Consider the following 23,948-nt stretch of genomic DNA (forward strand, 5'->3'; position numbering starts at 1 on the left):
CCCCAGCTTACGGCTCCTAGATTCATTTCGTAGCACCAGCTGAGCAGGCATCACGACTAATGAACGTTTTCTCACTAAAAAAGTATTTTAAAACATCTAGGCTCATATGGTCTAAACAAAAGGTTGAGGAGATGCAGCTCTAACTAAACACAATCAGAGGTTGATGGCCTTCTTCTGAAGCATGGATGTAGGTCAGTTCCACATTTAGATCATTAGCCAGTAGTCACATTTAGCTAGCATGCAGCTGCTGCAGGGAGCTAGAGAACTGACAGCATCCCCAGCTTCTTCCACAGTACTTCACATTTTGGGATTATTGACCACAGAAGCTGTGTCCTCCAGTCTCTTGCATTTGTTACAGTGTGAAAGGAACCATTCTGTAGGTGTTAACATTTCTGATCTAATGTGGACTGATCACAGTGCTATCAAGGACTGGACTCAACGACACAGACAGTCCCTTCCTACATCCCATGTTCCTGTAGATGGAATAGCATTTGGGGGGGTTTTGTTTGTTTGTTTGTTTGTGGGGTTTGTTTGTTTTGGTTGGGGGTTGTTTATTTGGTTTTTCGTTTTCTTTTTAACTGGATGAAGGTAGGACAAAAGGAAAGGAGAATTTTTTATCTTCTAAATCATAAGGCTCTTCCAGCATTTAGATCTCCAACTAAGTGGAATGATTTTTAAAGCATCCAAGACACATCCATTCCTACAGTCTATTACATCTGGAAGACAAGAGACTAAGATTATTTCTGTCCTCATTTTTCATAGTTTTACCCTATGTACCTGTCTGGGCTTTACTGACAACAGAGAGCTCACTGGATATTCAGTTACCAGCTGTGCTCTGCAGCTCTTGTCTTTTCAAGGATGTCTCTTCTCTTGTGCAATTAGCATTTTTAGAAGAGGATGCTCTGCAAACATTCTAGTCTACATACTGGTGACAAGACTGCACCAGTTATAACACCACTCTAGCATATGATGAAATTATGTCAAGGCATATTCACAAAGCCCTTTAGGGGCAACCCTGATGCAGTAAAATTGATAACAACCCCTCTGTAGTTTATGTTTTGTTAAATTTCACAAACAGAACATTTAAAAGTCATACCTACCTAAACTGTTATTGCTGCTAGTTGGCCAGGAAGCTATTCTACCCCTTAACTTCTTCATTTTACAAGAGTCATCTGATTTCACAGAAAGCTTCACTTCCTCCTTCTTGATTTCCCGTACCAGTTCCATGCGGCATTGACTAAAATCCTGGAAAGAAACTCTTCCATTTTCGTCTGCTCCCAGCTGGTGCATGATCTCCGCAACAGACGCCTCCATATTAAGCTGGCGGCACACCATCAGCAAGTCATTCCTAAAGATATTTTAGCGGGAAAATAGAGGTGGGGAAATTGGAAAAGTGGGAACAGAGAAGACAAAAAAACAATTAGTTTAGAAGAAAAGGAATACTAACTCTCTCTTATCAGGATATGCATTAATGCACAGACATTTAAAACCAATAAGCCAATTTTTTTTTTAATGCTAATCCAACAACAAAACTGTGAGGTTGGCGATAAATTACAAAACAGAAGGGCTATGGAAAAGAAGGGAACATTTTTCTTTAAATGTTTAACCTCTATTTTCATGACATTATTAACATTTTTACTATCAGAGACGGACACATTGGAGAGCTGAATCCTGCTGTTGATCTTCACAGTATCTTCTGAAAAGGTGACATAATAAGAATTTGAGTCATTATCACCTGACTAGATCAATGGTTACTTAAATTTCCATTTTACTCAGGACAGGACAAGAAAATTTCTTTTGCCACTGAACAGCAGTAAGCTAAAGATGCAAAACATATAAAAACCCCCAGAGAATGTAGCAGAAAAAAGAAATACTGTGTCAATTAACTATTGCCAAGCCTTTTTTCCAAACATTCTTATTTGGTCCAATCGTTTAATGAAACTCACAAAAGGGGGATAAAAACAGTATTATGAAAAATATTCTTGCACTGAATGCAGGTGGCCAAAATACAGCTGAAACCAAATCAACATGGAAAATTCTTTCAGCATATGACACACCAACAAATTTAAAACATATTTCTTATTTTTATGCTGTACAAAATCTTTCTGTAGGAGGACGGTGAAGGAAATGTCAATATTACATGAATTATTAGCATATTTAGTAGTATCATTATTTCATTACTAATATCAGAGCATCATTCAGAACGTTTCTATGAAAACATGATATAGTGAAATATTTGGAGTTCTTGCATGAACAGTTTCACTGAAGTCATATATTATCATAAATCAAAGTCCATCTATTCTACAGAAAGACGTCTCTTCCATGCAAAAATTCCAGAGCTGCTGAAACAAAATCCTTGTTAGAGTTGCTTACAGTAAAACTGGATCATAACAATAAAATTTACATTATGACCATGTATTTTAGAAAAAAACAAAAAATAAGCCCCACAAAAACAAAACTAAAGCAACCGAATCTCTACTTATCACAAGAAATAACTTTATTATAGGAGAACTAGTTTACATTACATAAGTCAAATATAAGCTATTATTACATGCAGTTAATTTTTTGGTCAGAGTTTAGCTCTTAGCTTTGAATCTGATCAATGAATAAATAATCTTCACGGCTCAGTTCCCTGTTTTTAAAAATTAAAGCAACAATACAAATACAATCTCACAAGGGTATTGCAAAGGAAAATAAGACAGTGCATTCAAGTTTTTACACAGGTAATGACAAATAAAACTAAGCAATGTCTTCATGAGTTCTCTTGTCACGGATCAGACAGAGCAGCACAGATTGAGGGACCCTGTGTGCTAATCTTAAAATAAGTTTCAAGAGAAGCAGTGCAGAGTGATTCTGCCAGGGCATTCCAGGACACATGTTTGCTGCCCAGGCCCAGAAGAACTCTCCTTCCACACTGGGGTGGCAGGAGGCTGTGGCACTGGTGGCACACATTACACTGCCCTTGCTCATGACAGCTGTAAGCCTCCATTTCAATACAGCCCACAAGGACATGTCCAATCTACATCTGATTCCTGACAGCCTAAAGGTGGAAGTTTTCTCTCCTATTACACAAATACAAACTGGCTATCATTTGTAGCATCTGCAGCCTGAGAACACTGCGTGAAGAAACATACAGCAGCACAAGACAAGATGCAATGAATTTCAAAACCCAATAAAATTGAAACTACTCGAGTAATTGAGGACTACAAGCACTACTGAAAATAGATTTCATTTCCTTGGAGCACACCATGCAACCTGAAATGACAAAGAGTGGATGGTTGATGCTTCGTTGGGTTTTTTTATATAAATGAAAGATCAAAACTAAAATTTATTCCATATTCCCTGCTGTACTCACTTTTACCTTGTTCTGATTATTGCTTTGGTAAAGCACAAGCAACTGCCTAGGTAAGCATAAGGATGCTGCACAGTATCTGCAAAGTATTGGCTCTGAGACTAAACAGAACCAGTGGATTAACTTTCCTGGATTTTTCCCATCTAATATTCTACCAAATTTATAAAGGAAACCTGGTAAGGATGGTTCCAATACCAAGAAAAACTGTATATTTTACTTAAAAGTATTTAAATTTTTGGCTATTAAAAAGTATCAGTATTTTGCCAGGAACCATTGAATCTTTGCCTATGCAACTTTCAGTCTAGGTGCACAAATACTTTTGAAGACAGAAATCAAAATTAAAGATGCAGCCAAGTTCCTTAGAGACCAGTGCAGTAAATACACAATGTAAGACAACTTGTTCCACGCAGTTGTGTTGTGAGTCACTTCTAGACCAATACTGTAAATAAACACGAATCTTATTTGAACATTAACTTAAAAAGGACTAACCTAAAAAAGGACTGCCTGTCTAATGGAGCGCTCGGAGGCAATAAGAAGTTGCTGATCTAAAATACAGACTGAAATCACTCCAGATAGATCACTTTTATCCTCATTAGGAGAGTGTTTGTTTTCAGGGCCTCATAGAATCCTTTGTGATCACCCATGTCTGCACATAATTGAGTTTTTTCAGCTAGACTGATCCACCACTTGTTCTGGATGTCACGGAGTTTCTGTTGGAGCTTGCTGCATGCAAGACGAAAGGTTGTTTTTCTTGCGTGACAGGATGGCAGTGCAAGGTGTGCTTGGTGAGCAGTTCTCTTCTTCCTCAACCACTCCTGGATTTCTTATGTCTCCTAGAACACTTCCATCAACGCTGTCTCTGTACAATCCTAAACATCCACTGGTCAGATTACGTGACCAACACATCTGTTCTAGAACAAGCAGCAGTCACAGTATTGAGGCCATGTTACTGAGAACACAGCTGCGTTGGGCTGGGCACGTCTCCAGGATGAAGGACCACCGCCTCCCTAAGATCTTGCTTTATGGTGAACTTGTCACTGGCTGCCACAAGAGAGGAGCCCCAAAGAGAAGATACAAGGACTCCCTGAAACAACATCTCAGCCTCGGCCATATTGATCAACATAACTGGTCTACTCTGGCCTCCAATCGGGAGGTCTGGAGACACACCATCTATAACGCTGCTGACGCTTTTGAGAACACACGCAGGATCACCCTTGAGGAGAAAAGACAGCACAGAAAGAATTGTGCCTTGCAGAGTGTACCACCTGGGGAGTCTTTCTGCTGTGCCTTTTGCAACCGGACTTGTCTTATCTCATATTGGCCTTTTTAGCCACCAACATGCTTGCAACAAGCGTGGGTAGTGCCTTCTCAAATCTTCGTTCACGAAGCCTAGCCGTGATGAGGAGAGTGTTTAATTTAGGTCCCTGGTGTAGCCACCAATCTCCAGAGCACCCACTGCTCCATCTGCTCTGACTCTCAGAGCAAGTCAAATCCTTGACTGCTTAAATCACAGAATCACATCAGTCCTTTAGCTTTGTCTTTTCTATGAACAACCCCAGGCAAACAATCCCAGAAATCATCCCAGAACCACGTTCTTCAGTCAGAAGCCTTCCAAAAGGCTCACAGACTGACACCTTTTGCTTTGAATCGCAGATGAACTTCTACGAGAGTCTTAGATGGGGAAAGAAATGGTTTGATAACAGACTCCAAGCACCGCATGAGGCAGGTTGTACAAAATGCGCATTTCTCAATCTGTACAAACAGAGGTAACAATAATTCTAAAACCATCTGATATACAGAGATTGCACAAACCACAGACAGTGTGTATTATGGAAGCCCTGTGTATTACGTTATATGGTAAACAAAGCATCCTGAGGTAAGCACCCAGCTACAAGATCACTTTTGAAGGTTACTAGACTAAAAGACTATTTCCACCGCTGTCTGCAAAAATGATTAAAACAACATTCTCACCTACGTGTGGCGCTAAATGAAGAATTTATGTAGTTTTGCATTCCACCTAGGGCCCAAGAGATGTTTTGACTTCACAAAAGAGAAAAAAAACAGTTCAGGACATGTGACTAGATAGAGCAATCTGATAGACTAGGAAAAGGAACAATCATCCACAGCAGTTCTTACTTGGCATGCTTTTCTGAAGAAATAATTTCTAGAACCAGCAATGACCATAAAAAGAGAAATCTGTTCCTCTAGTCAGTTTAGACTCAGAAACATAAGATTTCATTACTGTTATCATAATCTAAACAGTTACATCTTCAGACTGTTTCACATACAAATTCCCTCAATTATTACCAATTTTGATGGTTTAGCAATACAGAAGCTATTACTATGTCAGGTGCAGATCATCTTGATAAGACTAATTCAGCATTTCCACATTATCTTTCAAAGGAAGTGGTAGGGCAAGACTGAAGGTACATCTGCTGAAGTAATAATCACGACAACTTCAGAAGTGCTGGACTTTTCCACCTACCACTACCCGAATGTCCTGAAGAAAGAGCAAAGAATTAAGAACTACAAGCTTCCTGCAACAATACATCTGCCTGACGGTTATTATTAGTGAAGAAGGGCCTCAGTTCTTAGTTCAGTTTAATAAACTGCATTCATGATCACCACTACTGTTCATACATAGAAAGACTGACAAATTGACATGTAAGCAATTAATTTCTTATGTGTATATTTGGAATAGTCAAAACACTGCCAAACAAAAGACATTTTGTTTCAAGAGTGTTGTCTTTGGTTTTACTTCCTAGTACTAGAGTACCTAATAGTGTTAATCTACACTCACAAACACTTTTTTAGAAAAATGTGTAACACCCATATTGTTCATCTTTTATGTAAAGTTCCATTTCCTTATGGCTGTTCCGATACTCCCTATTTTCTGTGCATCAACTATATTGTCAGCACAAGGCAAAAGCAGTAAACGAGCCATTTTCAACTAAGTGGATGTCTTTGGCAAGACATGAATAACATGATGCAGGACAGGATGCAGAACAGGCACATTATCTGGACACACTAGTTAAAATGCTGAGCAGCAATACTGTTTATACTGGGATTTGAAAATTCACACTGAGGCTTTATTTTTAACATCTTATTGTGAACAGGAAGGGAACTGATGCTACATGTTTTTTCATGCTACATGAAAACTTTAGAAGATATAAGAGCACTGATTGACATTTGCTAGTTTTACAGGACTTTTTTTCTATTTTTGTCCTCAAATATGAGGGAATGAAAGCAAAGCGTAAGCATGAAGTTGAAAGCAAATAGGAAAAAAAAGGTCACTGAACCAGACTACAGTCCCACAAGGAGGTATTTATTCTGTAACCACTGAGTTCTGTATACTTGAAGGCTATGTGGCACTATATGGGATCTTGCACATTTGCTTGATTATCCTGCAAGCACAAGAGATAGACTGTAAAACTCTGCAGATAACCTGTTAAACAGAGGAAGAAAGGCAATTAAGTTGCACCAGAGTAGAAAATATATCAGACTCAAAATAACCCCCAAACACAAAGCAAGAGAAGTGCTGCAGAACTAAATGAGGTGGCCACATTTGCAGGGTGAAATTAGCCTGGATAAGAAAGGAGAGAACAGAGGAATGCAGCACTGGCCATGTCATGCCAGCATTTTTAAAGTACAGAAATTATTAACCTCTGCATAAGGAACACATTATTGCTTCCAACTACTCTCGAGAAAAACTATTCCTACAACCTCAGATATTATCTATTCTCCCAGCATGGCATAGTGGAAAACCAGGGTGCGGCTGCTGTTACAAATCAAGGGGAAATAGAGTCAGAGAAGCTTCAGGACAGGAAAAATGAGACATAACAGATTGGAAGGAAAGAAGGTGGTAGGAGTCTCTTCTGGGAAACTGAATGAAAAGATGAAGGAAAAGCAAGGAAGTTTTATTTGCATTTTAAATCTAAAGAAGAGTAGTGCAGAACTCCATTTTCAGAATCATATAAGTCAACTGAATGAGCCTTACATCATTAAAATGTCACTCCACAGAAATACAGCACATAATGAAACCATGGAGAGGACTGCAAACCTGTACTCAATGATATGAAAAAAAATACCTCTGTCATCCCTCATGGATGGGTGTCTAAATTGTTTTTTTTAAGAATGTCACAGCATCCATTTGTGCTCTGTCCTAGTGCTTTACTCTTCTCTCCTGAAAGTTTCCTAATTTAAAATTGCCCAGCTACAATTCAGATTGTTACTTCAGAAAAGGAGTTAATAGTCTGTTTTCTGCCATCACAGTGGATAAGAAAAATAGTCCTTACATATTTAAAACCCAACATCAGATGTTCCACCTTCATTTGGGTAAAGAACCCCATTTTCTGCATCTCTAATCATCTTTAGTGAGCTGTTCTTGTCTTTCTCTAAATGGTGCACAAGCCTAACAGATGACGGCACACCAAACTAGACAGCAGTTTAAAACATACACTGAAAAGTTGATAAAAAGTTGAAAGCCTAAGTCCTGTACTACAATGGCACGGTTCTGCTAATTTAAATTTAACTTGAGACCCACCACAAATCTCAGAAGATTTTCTTCAATCACTCATCCTGTATTTCTGCCACCAAATGCGCTATTGTCTACGTATTCCCACTTTATTTCATCTGATTTTTTTCAAGCAATATCTTCATCTGTCAGCACTAATTGTGACTCTTATCCCCCAACATGTCTCCAATTTTCCTTATCTTAGTGTCACCTCAAATTTAAGAAAGTTAACTTGTTATCATGCCATCCAGATCATTATTTTTTAATAATACTGATCTGGTCCAAGCCATCCTTCTGATTTCAATTTGATACAGTATTTTATTTGTAAAACAAAGCATTGGTATCTAATGACCTCCAAGTATAGCTTGAAAAAAGCCCCAAACCAAATTCTCTCCCATACTGTATTTCCTTGGCTTGCCTATAAGTGTCATAAAACAAAACAAAAAGCTTTAATAAAGGCAAGACAGAAGGCATCCCTTGTTGCACTTCCACCACTAACTGCTCTCACCAGATCTAGGAAAAGTTAGATGGGTTTGACATAACTTTTACTTAATGAGTCCATATTCAGCCAGTTGTCTGTAGACTGATCCCAATTTTGCCACATTTCTATAGAAAAGAAGCATATTTTATCTTTCCCCATTTTCTGTTACTTCTATCTTTTAATAGAGCTCAGAGAAGAAAAAATGCAAAATAGTTCTGAAGTCATCTTTCAGAATCTTACATTAAGATTTTCCAGTACAACTAATTAAAACAAACCTAATTACTCTCTAGCTTCTTTCTTTCCCCTCCCTTCCAAAGAATTTGTTACGAGTCCTATTTGCAGGAACCATTTCACTATACTTGTTATTTTCAGTGCTGAAAACAAAAACTAAAAAGAGAAAACATGTCACACTTCTCAGCATCATCCATCAACAGTTCACTTGGCTCCCTCTTCTCTGTTTTTTGCTGTTACTGTTTCCATACTGTGGGGCAATTTTCTGTTACACTTCAAATTCCTTGCTAGTCTCATTTTCTGCTTTGCATATTACAGTGCCTGTTCACAATTAATTTGCAACTTGACCCAGTTCCACTATGCTGAGCAGCAGCAGGAAAAAGACAAGGTTAACAGTCAAACAGCCCCTAAACCCTGTATTTTTTATTCATAATTCAACAGCCTAAGCTTTTACTTCACACTCTGTCCTGCCTCGGCTACCTCTCGCAATACAGCATGCAGCCACCACTCCTTCCTCTGGGAAAGTCAATACAAAACAGTCAATACTTCCCACCACGGGGTGGGGGGGAGGAAAGGGGGAATTGTCCCCCATTTCATGAGAGATATGGACAAAACTGCCACTCTGTGGCAGGAACTTCCAGAATGGAAATGTATTTTATAGACGGCACAACAAAGGCACATTCTACTCATTAGAAGTAACTTTAATTTTGTACTCTGATTGCCTTCACCAAACTGTTAACGCAAACTGCACCTCACAACCTGTGAGAACAGTGTGTCTGGTTTTGGCTAAGGCTCTCAGGAGACTGAACTGATACAGGCAAACAAAGGTGCATTTATCAACAGAGAAGCAGAGCTTGTCAATAGAATCTCTGCCGTTCTGTGCTTTCTTTTGTGCTGCTCGCTAATTTCAAATACTGGTAATACACAGTATCAATTCAACCTACAGAGTGCCACAGGGTTAGGAACTACCAGGAGCACAGTTTTTGTTCAGAGGTCTCTGTTACCTGATTTACCCTTAAAAATTACCTAAGGGATTTCATTGAATAACCGCTAATGCTACATAAATACTGTTTGGCTCTATTAAATACAAGAAAGTATTGCTGCAGAAAAACTCTCAGAAGAAAGGAGACCTTGAACATGCTGATTACAATTAATCATTACAGCTCACTACAGTGATGTTAATTAACACAGAAGGTCAATGGATGCAAACAGTCACTCTGCTATGATGAATTCCACATATGTACTATTTATTCTAAAAGATGCATGTGAACATTCACAGTAAAAATAAGGTGGATTTGAAAATCCATGTATCCACACCACAACTTTTCCTCCAGATGCCACTTGAAACCCATCCTTTGCACAGTACACAATTAAGCACAACACTAGCCTTGTTAATGTCTTTCATTTACCAACTGAGATACCAGAGGTCTAAATAAAACCTCTGTTGTGCTTTTACACTTCTGATAACAATGCCATTTTTATGGTCATGAATTAACTTTTAGAGAGATTTCTTAGTTCAGATCATTTGGAGTGAACCACATTTAAAAATGAAGCACACATAACCAGAGGGATCACAACTAAATGCCAAGCTCAAGTTTCTTACCCCCCTCCATCGTCTTGTGCCAACATTGAAAGTCACAGATCCATAGAACAAGCCACAACTATCAACTGACCATGATGGAAAGAAATATTTCTTACTGAGCTAGTGTTCAGCTAGGGTGACTCTTTAACTGAACGAATTCTAGGGCAGACACAGCGAAACTTCAGGACCACGCAGAGCAGAAGATCTCATCTGGCAGCACAGGTTTGTAGGAAATGAATAAGATGGTTTTATTACAAGCAGGGGTTTCCATGGTTGCCTCTAGCCAAGATACTTGGAGGTCATTTTATCTGGGGACTTGGGGAGCCATTTTGTGGCTGAGGACTGGTGGGCTGCTTACTGTTCTGCTTACAGTTACCTATTGCTGCTTACTGTTTTGCTTACAGTTACTTACTGTTACTTACAGTTAAGGTGGGAAGGCGGGCTGGAAAGTATGTAAGGTAGTAAGACTAGTCTGGGTTCACTGCCAAGGGACCATGCGGCAGGGGGCAAGGAAACAACTTGATAGGTTGGTTAAAACAACCCATGGACTGCAAGAAGAAGACTATATCACATTTTAAGGAAGAAAAGAGCGAGGCTTGGCATGGGAGGAGTGAGGGAGTGGTTATGTAAATCAAAGGGTCTCAAAAGGGCTCATCCCTCCCATTTGGGGTGTGCTCAGACCTGGTCATGAGTCTGGTGCACCCAGCACGCTTTTAATAAAGTTCTTTATTAAAGTTTCACTTTATTTGGCTGTCTCAGAAATTTTAATTAGAGATATTTCTCACAGGGTGACTTTAAAAAACCCATAAAACCCTTCACTTAACTTTTCTCAGTTCATTGCATGAGCAGTGCAGGTACCTCACCTAGGGCTGTGCACTTGCAAGAAAGGCCAATGTGCCCAAGTATTTTGTGAGATTCCTTTACTCCCTATCAAAAAATGTATGATCTGTTGCTTGAATCAATTTCAGGTACTCACTACCCTACCCCAGCAATCAAAAACAAAGACATTTTAAAAATGCAATCACACATGAATAAGACAAAATCAAATATTTACTGTAGTCCCAATCATACTGCTAGAACAGCCACCTGTGGTTTCTATGTTATAAGCCTAAGGCTATGGATTTGCTAGAAAAGCCAGACACCAAAGCATCCTGTGAAGGCCCCTGCCCCCAGTCACCCTTCGGAGGAGAGTAATAGAGTATAGTAGTGAAGTTCCAATCTTTCAGAATTGCCACAAAGAAACCCAAGAAAACACAAGGCAAAAAAATCCCAGTTTAACAATTCCTTTTTTTTCCCCTCTAGGGCCACAAAAGGGAAAGTACTGACTTTAAAGAGAGCTTGAAGTCTCTTACAGTAATAAAGAACACAGTATTTGCAACAGCCCCAAAAAACAATTAATAAAATTCAATAAAAACTTAATAAGAAATACAACACTTGGAAGTCAGCTAGACAGTAACTTTCAAAGGGATCAAAAAGTTTAACATTTATATTCTCAAGTGACTCACTGTTTGCTCAGTTCTTCCACATTACAATCTACCTGGACAACAAGTTTCTACGAAAGAGAATACAGTAACACCATGTAACAACAAGCATGAGATATATACTTAAGTATATATACCAGACTGTTAATGCCAATAAGGAAAGAAAAATGCAATAATCTATACAAAACACATCAAGTAACTTTACTAACTTCAAACATTAACAGTTCCAGCTAAAATACCCTTCAGGTATCTAATGTTTACATAAGAACTGGACCACTAAGTCATTTAAAAATATGATAGGTTCACAAAATGCAAGTTTGAATATATTCCTCTGTGTATTAGTTGTAACAAACATAGACTTTGAAAATACATAATCCTTTAATGGATGTTGATCTTTGGTACACTTTCTAGACACAATATTTAAGAAAGGGATACTTTTTTCTCCAGAATAAACTAAGCATGCAGGGTGTCTCTCTGGCTTTTCATCTACATTCACGCTCCTGTTTTTCCCTGTAACTTATTCCTTTTTTGGTTATGATGTTCTGAGAGGATCTGTGAAAGGTTAAGTTAGACTAAAATCCCCAAAAATTCTTTACAACTGTGGAATCAGTCACTGACTGAGGCAAGTTCCAAGAGAAACAGAAAGCAGACTACAATCATTTGAAAAATAGCACAATGCTTCCAGTCACCATCCTATCTGGCATACAGTAAATATCATGCTGTATCCATATAAACACAATCCTTCCGTTACATGGATCACAAACTCCATGACAACCTCCAAATGGAGATGGGCAAAAAATAAAATTAAGTCTACAAACAGAATCTGGGGGCTGAAACTGTTTTTAAGACAAACTAAAAAACTAATGCAAGGACAAAGTCCATTTTACCAAGGTGGGGGCTTTTTTTAATTTTTTTTTTTCATTGTTGGTTTAGTTTTGGGGTTTGTGAGGTTTTTTGTATGTTTTTGGTTTGATTCGGGTTGGTTTTTTTGGTGGAATTTCTAAAACTGAGTAGATCTCAAGTGAGAATAAAATCCTGTACTGGGAGTCTAAGAACTTTTCTAGCTCTGTAAGAACAGTCCAGCAATATGAAGAGCCAGAGTAAGGCCAAAGACTAAGCAAAGGCTTGCAAGAAAGCATCTACATGCAGAATATTAACTCATGCCCAAAGTAAGTTCTCAGAGATCCTGACTGAACATATTTGCATGGCTCGAAAGTGCTCATCCTGTGAGTTAAATACTTCTTTTGCCACCATTGGTTACTTTGCTGGTCACAGACAACCCACATTAATTTTGCTCTTCCATTTAACAGGTTGTTTTGTGCTTCAATAGTATTTTTTAAAAAAATGTTAAGCATAGAAGTTCAAGTATATTAGCAAAATCAAACACCTCAAAAAAAAATAAAAAATTAAATGAAATGGTAACCACTCAGGCGAAGAGTAACAGAGAACACAGAAACACAAATCTCCTCCGGTAAAAAACACAATGAGTAGATACATACTTTCTCTTTTTGAAAACACTGTTTTTTCTCCTCTAATAGCATGTGGCCACTACATGCAGCAACATTGAGGGGGGTGCCAAAATGTACTCCCAGGAAATCTGGGAACGCCCTACTACTGCAGCCCATTAAAAAGGAAAGTATCAGCTTGTCCTTACAAAGGTTTTGAGCTCCCAAAGCTATGTACCACTAAAACCACTCAGGTAACAAATCAAACCCAACAAGTTCTTACTCAGGTAACAAATCAAATCCAACAAGTTCCTTTCAACTGCTTCTGTGAAGGGCTAGTGAAGGCTCAGTCACTCAGCATGTCCTTTTAACAGGCTGTATAAGCTCAATACACAGTTAGTAAGTTTATGGGTTCTTTAACAACTTACTCTACTTTTACCGGAGATTTTCTGTAAGACATTGAAAACTAGCATATTTGTAACTTAATAATGAAATCATTTTTTCTTCACCTATTATTTCCATAGCTCATACCCTCATTTTTTGAAGCAAAAGTACTTCCTGCAAATTCAAAGTTCCTTTATCTAGACTTTGCAGTGTTAGAATAGAATAATCTGGATTTAGTGACTTCTGCAGTAAGGCTGAAATTCATTATGTCCTAAATGGAATTTCAGTACAATCCACATATAATAAAGCTACAAGACAATTAAGTTTCTGAAGAAGATATTAATCTAGCCTGTCACCCATAAAAACTCAGCATCATCCAAGGCCACATATGCAGACATCACAAAAAAAGCCCCAACAAAAGCACAGGTGTCCTCCTCCCCAATGCACCAACCCTCTGAAGCTGAAAATGTTTATAACTGTAACACCAGACTCTGAAACTTTCCAAAGCAAACAGAATAAAACCCAAAACAATGGAAAACAATTACTGGGCTTTTTTTCAGTTAAATGCTTTTTGTTAGTAACACCACAATCCAGTTATAGATGCAAAAAACCAAATTTCTGCTGTCAAGAGTGTTTAAGGCTGCCTTTTGCTTTTAGTAAGGCTCATCCAGATGATTTCAAGTACTCATAATCTAGTCTTAACCATGGACTGCTTGGGGGTTTTTTGGGGGAGACTGGATTTTTCATTTGGTTAGTTGGTTGGCTTTTGAGAAGTTACTTCTTATTGTGGAACTATCAGAATAATGCCAAATATCTGAAAGATGTTAAAATAATTAAGTAACAAATATTAGCCCCAAAAGAAACAAAAGCCATTTCAGTACAAAATGACAAACTAAAACTCTTGTGTTCTCTGTACTTTTCTCTAGCTGGATCCTGCAAAATTTCACTATGCACATGTAAATGCAATGCTTAGCATTTCATATCCCATGGTACAGCATCTTCTGGGTTATAACCACCAATGATATATGCTTAATTATGCTTTTATTGTTTTGATATCATCCTAACTATTTAGAGCCTGAAAATTAATCAATAACTCAGGTGAGAGCCTGAAAATTAATCAGTATCTCAGGGCATGCTCCTCCTCTCCATCTGTGCCTTTACTTCCCTGTTATTATTTGAAAAAGTTTATTACAGTTTGATGCACAATAAAGCATTTCCACAGCTGAGACACCATGCTACTTCATTAGGAATGCAAATATCTCTTTTCCCCATGCAATATGCACTAAATAAAAATGCATACAAAATGCATACTTGCCTTTGCTGCAAGTATAAAGATCTCCTTTTCCATAACAGCTCTGGAGTTAGAAAGAAAGAAATCTTATAAAAAAATTGCTGCATGTGTTATGCAAAAGAAATGACTGACCAAGCTTTAGCCCTGCAAGCAGAAGAGACAACTTATACTCAGTAAAAGCTGCAAAACTGCAAATTTCAATCCCATTGCATTGAAAATAAGTAAGTTCCAAAAGAGGCTCAAGCTAGTAATAGGCTATAGATCAATTTTAGTCCACAAGGGAAGAGCTGATTTTACAGTGCTGGCTTCTGTGTTTTCAGCTCTTTATACAGATGCCCAGGCATTTATTGCAATGTTTAACCTGCTGTAAAAGACACAGTAACATGCAAAAGTCAGTCTGCCACCTCCACTGGGGCTACAAGGAAGGCAAAAGAAATTGTTGCCCTCAGGGATGAGCAAAGGGAAGTCAAAGAAAGAAGGGCAAGAAGGAACAGGAAAACCAAGCAACTGGCCTGTATGAAACAAACCCCAAACAAACAAACAGCATAAGCAAGACAAACAGTATGCACAGAATGGCAAGGTTAGCATAAAAGCATCTGTAACTTTCTTGTCTTTAATTTGTTGCATTGAAATAGATGCAACTACCTAAACACTAGGGCTCTAAACAAGAACAAAATCCCAGTTGCTACACTTTTAACAGGGACACCATGCTAAGTCTATGGAGGTACATACTATAAAAACATCCAAAATCCACTGGGCAAGTCTCCTCCTGCATAAACCATCACCATAAAACAGATTATAAGGGAAATTGAGTCACCACATAAAGCAAGAAAGGCATTCCATTTACACAACTGATTACCCAGACTACCTAATGAAGGAAAGAAAAGTACTTGACTCCTTCAAGATCATTTGTTATATATTCATTTGCTACTTTCTCACACATACGGAGATTTAAAGGAAGACAGTAATTTATAACACCATGTTCTCTGGTAAAAGCCATACCAGTTCTACCTTTAAGGCACAACTCCCTTCAAGTGAAGTATTAGCAATGTTCAACAACAAACCCACCATCTCCTGAAGGACTTTCAACCACTATCCACTGGGCCTTATTTCCATTTCCCACTGAAATCCAATGTCCCTAGTCAGACACTTCCCAGATTTTCAGAGCTTTCAAACAGCGTAGTTCAAGCAATACACTGAAACACCCATTTTGAAATACTCAGAATACAAATTTGGAACAAAACTTAGAGAATGTGGAAAAGTTGATCGGAAATGAGTGGCTTGCATGATAGCAGCATCTCTCAACTGCCTATATGAGACACTAAAACATTAACATTCCCTCGGTAAGGTCTTTAAATTATCATAGAATCATAGAATCATAGAATAGGTAGGGTTGGAAGAGACCTCTAAGATCATCAAGTCCAACCCCTGATCCAACTCCAATTACTATATCATGGCACTAAGGGCCACGTCCAATCTCTTTTTAAAAACCTCCAGGGATGGTGAATCCACCACCTCTCTGGGTAGGCCGTTCCAATGCCTGATAATCCTCTCTGTAAAGAATTTCTTCCTAACCTAAACCTCCCCTGGCAGAGCTTGAGCCCATGTCCCCTTGTCCTATTGTTGGTTGCCTGGGAGAAGAGACCAACCCCTGCCTGGCTATAACCTCCCTTCAGGTAGTTGAAGAGAGTGATGAGGTCGCCTCTAAGCCTTCTCTTCTCCAGACTAAACAACCCCAGCTCCCTCAGCCTCTCCTCATAGGACTTGTGCTCAAGTCCCTTCACCAGTCTCGTTGCTCTTCTCTGGACCCGCTCCAGCACCTCAATGTCCTTCCTGAACTGAGGGGCCCAGAGCTGAGCACAATACTCAAGGTGTGGCCTCACCAATGCAGAGTACAGGGGAAGGATCACTTCCCTGTTCCTGCTGGCCACACTGTTCCTGATGCAGGCCAGGATGCCATTGGCCTTCTTGGCTACCTGAGCACACTGCTGGCTCATGTTCAGCCTCCTGTCGATCAGCACCCCCAAGTCCGTTTCTGCCTGGCTGCTCTCCAGCCACTCTGTCCCCAGCCTGTAGCGCTGCAGGGGGTTGTTGTGGCCAAAGTGCAGGACCCGGCACTTGGCCTTGTTGAACTTCATTCCAAATTATAAATATACAGATGTCTATTGAGTTTACATTGCAGAAAAGCATCACAGTACAGATCAGTGAGTGTGATCTGAGGAAGGATTGTACATTTTAAGTTAACATTCTAAGTTTTCAGACATCAGAATGAATTCCATGAAGACTGTAAACAAATGGAAAGAAGCAGTCTTAGTACAATGGTTGGAAAGCATACATTTTCAAAGTTTATATTTCAAAACCACAACTGTCAAAATAATCATTAGACGGGGGGGGGGCAAGGGGGGAAGAGTGTTCAGAGAGCTGTTTAGATAAGAAATACCACAACCCTTAAACTTTATTTTTAAAGTTATTACAGATTTTCAACAACTTTCTGGCTATAAAGAGATGGCAAGGGGGATTCAAGTTTACTTAGCCTTTCTGCACAGTCACATTTTTAGGTTACAGATTAGATGACAGACTTAGAAATTCCCTCAGTTCTCTAGAGGCAATTGCAACTAATTGCAACTAGCATACGTTTCATTTTGAAAACACAAGTTTCCCCCGCCTCTGGCAAATCATGCTTTTGGAAGTTCAGTATTTTTTAAAGAACAGCGTGAGAGCAGAGGACTGGCCTCAGAAATACAACTCCCACAAAACCTACTCCTGACCAAAACACACTGCCAGTGCTTCCAGACCTGTGAGCATTCCATTACGGCAAGTACAAGCTCACCCCTTCCGAAATCTGTTAGCCTGGGTGACACGCCTCAAACCCTATGGGGACTAGCAGAGGAATTTAAATGAGATTGTGTACACGTATATTGATAAAAACGTATTAACAAAATTAGACGACCCGGGAGACCAAGTATGAGTTTTCTCCCAGAATACCTACGACCAGCTTCGCGTGATTACTTGGATAAAACACCTGCCCGGGGCACGAGGTGGTAAAAGACACCCAGGTTAGGAGGCGTCACTTTTCAGACCCGGTGGACGTGGAAGTCCTCTGGGCGGTCTTTACCCAGCGTCCCGAAACGCTCTTGGTGCCGAGGCCCCGGCGGAGCCCCGCTCCCGAGCCCCCCGCTCCGATGCCGCGGATCGATGGAGCCGCGGGGCGCGTGGGGTCCGGCGGGGCTGCGCTCCCGCAACTGCTCCAACTCGCCGAGAAGTTGAGCCGATGGAGGACGGGGAGGGGGGAAAAGGACGGGACGGCTCCGTACCGGCAGAGAGCCGCCTCCCGCTGTCGCTACCTGCTGATGAAGCCATCCCCATCGCCGTCGCAGGTCTGGAAGAGGCGCCTCATCCTCTCCTCCTCACCCGTGCTGGAGGTATCGCTGCTGCCGGCGCTGCTCACCTCCGCTACGGAGGCTGCCGCCATCATGCGCCCGGTTCCGGAGGAGGAGGAGGAGGAGAAGAAAACGGAGGAGGAGGCGAGGCTGCCTCAGGATTTCCAGACCCACCGCGCCTGCAAAGTGCGAGCGACAGCACAAAGCGGGGCGGGGGCTCCGCGGGGCCGGATCGCTGCGGCTGCGGCCGCGGCCCGGAGCGGAGACTCCCGCAGCGGGGAGTGGGCGGCGGAAGCTTCCCCGCCTACCCACGGCATCGTCCTGCCCCGCGCCCGGCCCGTCCTCCGCGATCCACCGTCTCGGCAAACCGGGGCCAGCCGCGCTCCCAGTCAGGGTCATCCGAACTCGTCACGAGTGTCGCTTGTTCTCTCCTTTGGCTGGGCAGGCCCGGCTCCCGGCTTCGGGAGCGCTGCTGCCCGCTTTGGCTGTGCCCTGGCTGGTCTGTGGAAGCCAAGCCCAGACAAACCCCAGTGTCTTCTGTAGCCCTGTGTTTGCACTTGACGCTGTTTGATGGGGTGTTGTTCAGGTGGGAGCATTCTGGGATGCAGTTCCATCCAGTTCTTTTCTACTGATCAAATTCCACCTGCAGTAATTCGTTTTTCTGCTCCACATGTTCATGGCTTGTACCTCTCCCTGTCTGTCTCCTTTGCATTTAGAGAAAAGTCACTTGGCACTCTTCATGTGTCCAGATGAAAAAAAAAATTATCTCACGTGTATGCTATGGCTTCACTTCCTTTAGTACTCTTGCCACTCCTTGCATTACCTAATTAAGTTTTAATCAGTCCTTTTTTTAAAAAAAAAATTCCTGTGAAAAGAACTGATACACCAACAGCACCAATGACAATCTTATGTCTACTGGAAATAGGTATTCTGAAACAGTCTAGAACAGTATTTCCATTTACAGTAGCATTACGTTTCTTACTCCATCACCCTGTGATTAACTGGGTCAGCTAAGTTTTTTCCTAACCTATTTCTGCATTTGAAAAAAAGCCCTTGTTATTAAGGACATGTATGTCTCTCATAGTATCAGATATTATCCTTCTTCTATTACTTAAGTCTTTGAAGACATCTAGTTCATCCCACAAAACATTTTGATCTTCCTTGCTGCTGACAGTGATTCATGAATATATAAAATCAGCAAAGTTATCTCACTTCTCTTGTTGCATAGTCTCTTTCAAGTATAGTAACTGATGGCAATAGTTCTAATTGTCAATATTTATTACATCTTGACTAAGTAAGTCATTATAAGGCAAAGAGTCCCTCTGGCATTTTATTAACTAAAACTACTTGCGAGTGCAAGCATGCGTATACGCTTACTCTTGTATCTCTCAGTCTGCAGTTTTCCAATTAGGTTGCTCACGTTAGTTCTTGCTGGATGACAAAGGCAGTGGGGTACAGAGCCAACACACTTCCATGCTCTTTCAAGGCAATGAAAGCAGAGAACACTGTAACTGTCCTTTCAGATGTTCCATCTTCTGACCTACAATGGTCTCAGTCTTAGCAACTGCTTTTTCTCAGTCCTATGCAGGGTGTTGCTAACGTGTGATACCAGTTGTTTACTGCAGCTGTTTGTTTACATTGAGGACTGGATGAGCTGTACAGTCACAAGACCATTTTCTTCAGACAGATCCCATAGACTTGCTGTTCAACATCACACATAAGAATTCTTGCACATATTCTGCAAATATAGCAGTCACTGCTTCTTATTAAGAATTAAAATTCTTAACAAGGAGTTGGACTCGATGTATTCTTATACATCCCTTTCAGCTTGAGATATTCAATGATTCTATGATTCTATATAGAGTCCTAAAACTGTGTTTCCTGGCAAAGCCACCAATACCAATATAGCAAGGTCAGATCCAAAACACAGCTATAAGGATCTCCAAGAACGACCTTTCTCCATCCTGATGCTATCTGCAAAGCCTCACAGCTAGCCAGTTCTTCTCTTTTTTTTAAGTAATCTCTCATTTCTTTTCTAATATAGATAAATATCCCAGCTAGCACTTAATCTTTTGTTCTCATCTTATCCATATGCTTCATGCAGTAGCTTTCTTTGCAGATCAGGAATTCATCCATTCCTTACATTCTCCCTCCTCATTGCTAATGATCTTTCATTGCTAATGATCTTTTTGAGTTGGTTGTTTATACATTAAGTTTTTCTTGCTATCTTTTCTGCTTCTGGAGATCAGTCGCAATTAAATTTTTGCATCTTCAAGGTAACTCCCAAGAAAACCTGGTGCAGTGGCTTCTGACTTACCTTAAAAACAAATCACTCATACCAGTTCCTCCTAGCTGATAGGGACAGCTGATATCCTGGCTGTGGTATGGTATGCTAGACAGTAAAACCAGCTGAGCTTGCTGGCTTGTGTTGTGATTCCCATCTAATTTTTTAAAAAGCTGTATCACATCGGGTGGAAAGCAACACTCTAAGCTCCCCACATTCCTGTACCTACTACAAATTATGTGTACATTTCTGCAGCCAAGAATGTGGATTTCAGATGGCAAAAAAACAGTTAAAACACAGAACATGTGCGGCAGAAAGTACAATTCTTCCTGAAGTGCATCCTCACTGTCCCTTCTGGGAGGGGTGTGTGGTGTCTAGAAAGTTATGATGAGAGAACAAGGAAGGAGGGCAAGGAGTGAGACCTCCATAGTGCTGTGAAAAGAAGATGTCAGAAAATAGGCTTGATATTTCTCTAAAAAAGAGAGTTTGTAGATTTTCTATTTAAAACTGTGGATTTTAACAGTCAATCTGTTGGCTTTTTGTTTGTTTATCTTTTAAGTTAAATGAATCTGCAATTTTTTCAATATTTAACTATTTAACTATATTCTACAATATAAACTTTCCATAATGGCTCAATTTCCAAATGCAAATATAAATATATACCAGACAGCCAGTGCAATTACTAACAATTCTGTAGCAGTATTAGCTGCACTTATTTGCAACATTTATATACCAAAATTTACCTACCCATTACCCAGTGGGTAGGAGACACCTCATTTGCAGAGATGGTGGACTTGTAAGACTTTTCACCAAATCAACAGGAGATTTAAGTTTGTGTGATCTCTGAAAGTCAAGTCTATGTCAAGTTAGGTGCTGAACAATAGAAAAGAAAACCATTGTACACCACTCAAAATTTGACCCTAGACAGTTTTGCAGAAGAGCTTGTGAGTCTACATAAAAAGATGCCAAATGACCAAAATCTATTGACCAAAGAAGAGAAAAACTTCCTGCTACATAGCTTTCAGCCATACCACTTTTAACTTAACCTCCTTCAAAACAAGCACTAAATTAAGTTTTTGAGCAGGAAGTTTTCATTTGGTAACATTCCTTTGAGCAAGGTAGCCAGGGTATGCAATGCAGAACTTTCTCAGCATCAGGAGTCCAATTTGCCTAGAATACCATCCCTTCCAATTTCCTACATCCTGCATCCAGCCCTTTTCCGCTTGTGCCAAATACATCTTAAGAGTTCCCTGTTGCTCTGTGAGGTTCTTGGGTAACAGACATTTCACTGTAAACTGACTGACACATCGTCACTCGACACTGAGAGGACAGACAGGTTCTCTTAGGGATATTGACAGAGTGATGATGTCATTAAATCAATTACAATTAAAGCTTTATTTTCTGCTATGATTGGTATAGAATAGAGTTTATTATTAGAATGGCACACAATTTTTACAAGCAGAGTCAACACATTACAATCTATAAGCAGAAAAATAGAGAATTTATAATACAATATAACTTACAATTTTTAATCATGTGGACCCTCTGCAGATAAGGGCATATCCCAGTACATGGTTCACTGTATCAGTATTGCAATCAAAATATAGACTCAAAAAACATAGAATACAAGTAACTTAGTCCTCAGAGGAAGCAAAATGCTGTGAAAGTGTCCCTGGCCAGAGGGTCTGGGGTTTCACTGTCCAGCAGCAGCTCCCATCCAAGTTCCCCACTTAGGACTTGTTACTTCTTGATTTTATGGACACTGTTCTGGGTGGTGTTACACTTCCCTGTCACCACCACTGGGCTGGTGACCTTCAAGGCCAGCAAGGAAGGTACCAAGGAACCTTGAGGCCCTGTACGGAGGGGAAAAAGAAATCCATTAGGATTGTCTACTTAGTGCACAGGACCTTCAGGGTCTGATAATGAGGAAAAAGGAAGGAATCTGTGACCCCCTCAGGCACAGAGAATGGCTGCCTGCTCCGTAAGATGATGTGAGTTATGCTGACCACATTACCACGGGTCGGGAGCAGGGGGTATTGCTCACGCCCCTATATAAAATCAGTGCAATCTGGAAGGCTATTTAGCTGATTTAAGCCAATTTTCTAAGTACCATTTTTAGCCTAACTTGCTAGTTAGGCCCCAGATTACTGCCAGGGGGTAGTGATGGGACAGCAATGTTCTGCCCTTGCCTCAGCCAGTAAACAGAAATGGGGCAAGAGGAAGAAGTAGCTTCATCTTTTTTTTAATACGTGTCAGCATACAGGCCACAATTATAAACAGGGCACATTTTAAGAGTTATCAATTACCCAGTTACTCAGACAAGGATAGAGTGACAACAGAAAAATAAGAATATAGCAAGAACAGCTGGAGGTAGTGCCAAGTATGGCATACTCAGACCTGATTTTTCAAAATCCCTGAATTCCTTGTGTTTGATGCACTGTTATTTTTATTGGCTATATTTGCTGTATTCTCTGATATAAAACAGAAACACAGAATCTTCTGAGTTAGAAGGGACCGACAAGGATCATCGAGTCCAACCCTTGCACGAATGGTCCATATGGGGATTGAACCCACGACCTTGGAGTTATTAGCACCATGTTATTTCCGCCAAACAGAGAAAAGAAAATATTCCAAGAAAGCAGTAAATGTCAGTCATTAGGAACACATTACAAATATTACAGAAAACAGTTTGGGATTAAAGCAATTAATAAAATGCAACCATTTAAGCATTTTACTTTATTTTATTTTGTGTGGAAATATAACTTTCTGTGGAAGTTTTGCACACCTATTTTATAAGCACAAGATTTTTTTTATAGAAGCATAGAATCATTAAGGTTGGAAAAGACCTCCAAGATCATTGAGTTCAAGCTTTGACCAAACATCACCTTGTCAACTTGCTGTAAGACAGATGGCAGAAGTAGCTATTCTAATTGCTGCCACTGCTTAGGTATTCAGACCGAAGATTTTGACTACACAAGGGTCAAATGCAATGCCTGGTGGTATCAAAGGAGAGATTATCCTTTATTTTAGTAAGCTTCATATAAAGATCATCTCTGTGTATTGATCTTCACCACAATAAAATTGAAAGTAAGAGGTATATAATGTGAGTTTAAATGACTATTATTTAGAATATCATAATGTAGATGAAAGTGCATCTGCTACCAACAGAGCCATGGTTTAGAATCACAGAATCACAGAATCAACCAGGTTGGAAAAGACCTCCGAGATCATCAAGTCCAACCCTTGATCCACTACCACTGTGGTTACTAGACCATGGCACTAAGTGCCACATCCAGTCTCATCTTAAAAACCTCCAGGGACAGTGAATCCACCACTTCCCTGGGCAGCCCATTCCAGTGTCTGATTACTCTCTCCATAAAAAACTTCTTCCTAATTTCCAACCTGAACCTTCCCTGTCAGAGCTTAAGATCATGCCTCCTTGTCCTACTGCTGGTTGCCTGGGAGAAGAGACCAATACCCACCTGGCTACAACCTCCTTTCAGGGAGTTGTAGACAGTGATGAG

At 40.1% G+C, this 23,948-nt stretch overlaps 1 protein-coding gene across 2 annotated transcripts in view; it reads right to left on the reverse strand.

The window, feature by feature from the left end:
• The window catches only part of LOC113961114, a 105,597-nt gene extending 87,328 nt beyond the window's left edge, over positions 1-18,269 (reverse strand). For both annotated transcript variants that reach the window (XM_027671178.1, XM_027671179.1), the window contains exons 1-2: positions 18,105-18,269; positions 1,101-1,348 (exon numbers count right to left, since the gene is read on the reverse strand). In XM_027671178.1, the coding sequence (XP_027526979.1) occupies positions 1,101-1,348; positions 18,105-18,235 (379 nt within the window). In that variant the 5' untranslated portion in view covers positions 18,236-18,269. The remainder of the gene's footprint in view (positions 1-1,100; positions 1,349-18,104) is intronic.
• Positions 18,270-23,948: the final 5,679 nt, after the last annotated feature.

Source organism: Neopelma chrysocephalum, unplaced genomic scaffold, assembly GCF_003984885.1.
Source record: "Neopelma chrysocephalum unplaced genomic scaffold, ASM398488v2 Primary Assembly neopelma1_97034, whole genome shotgun sequence".
Classification (NCBI taxonomy): domain Eukaryota; kingdom Metazoa; phylum Chordata; class Aves; order Passeriformes; family Pipridae; genus Neopelma; species Neopelma chrysocephalum.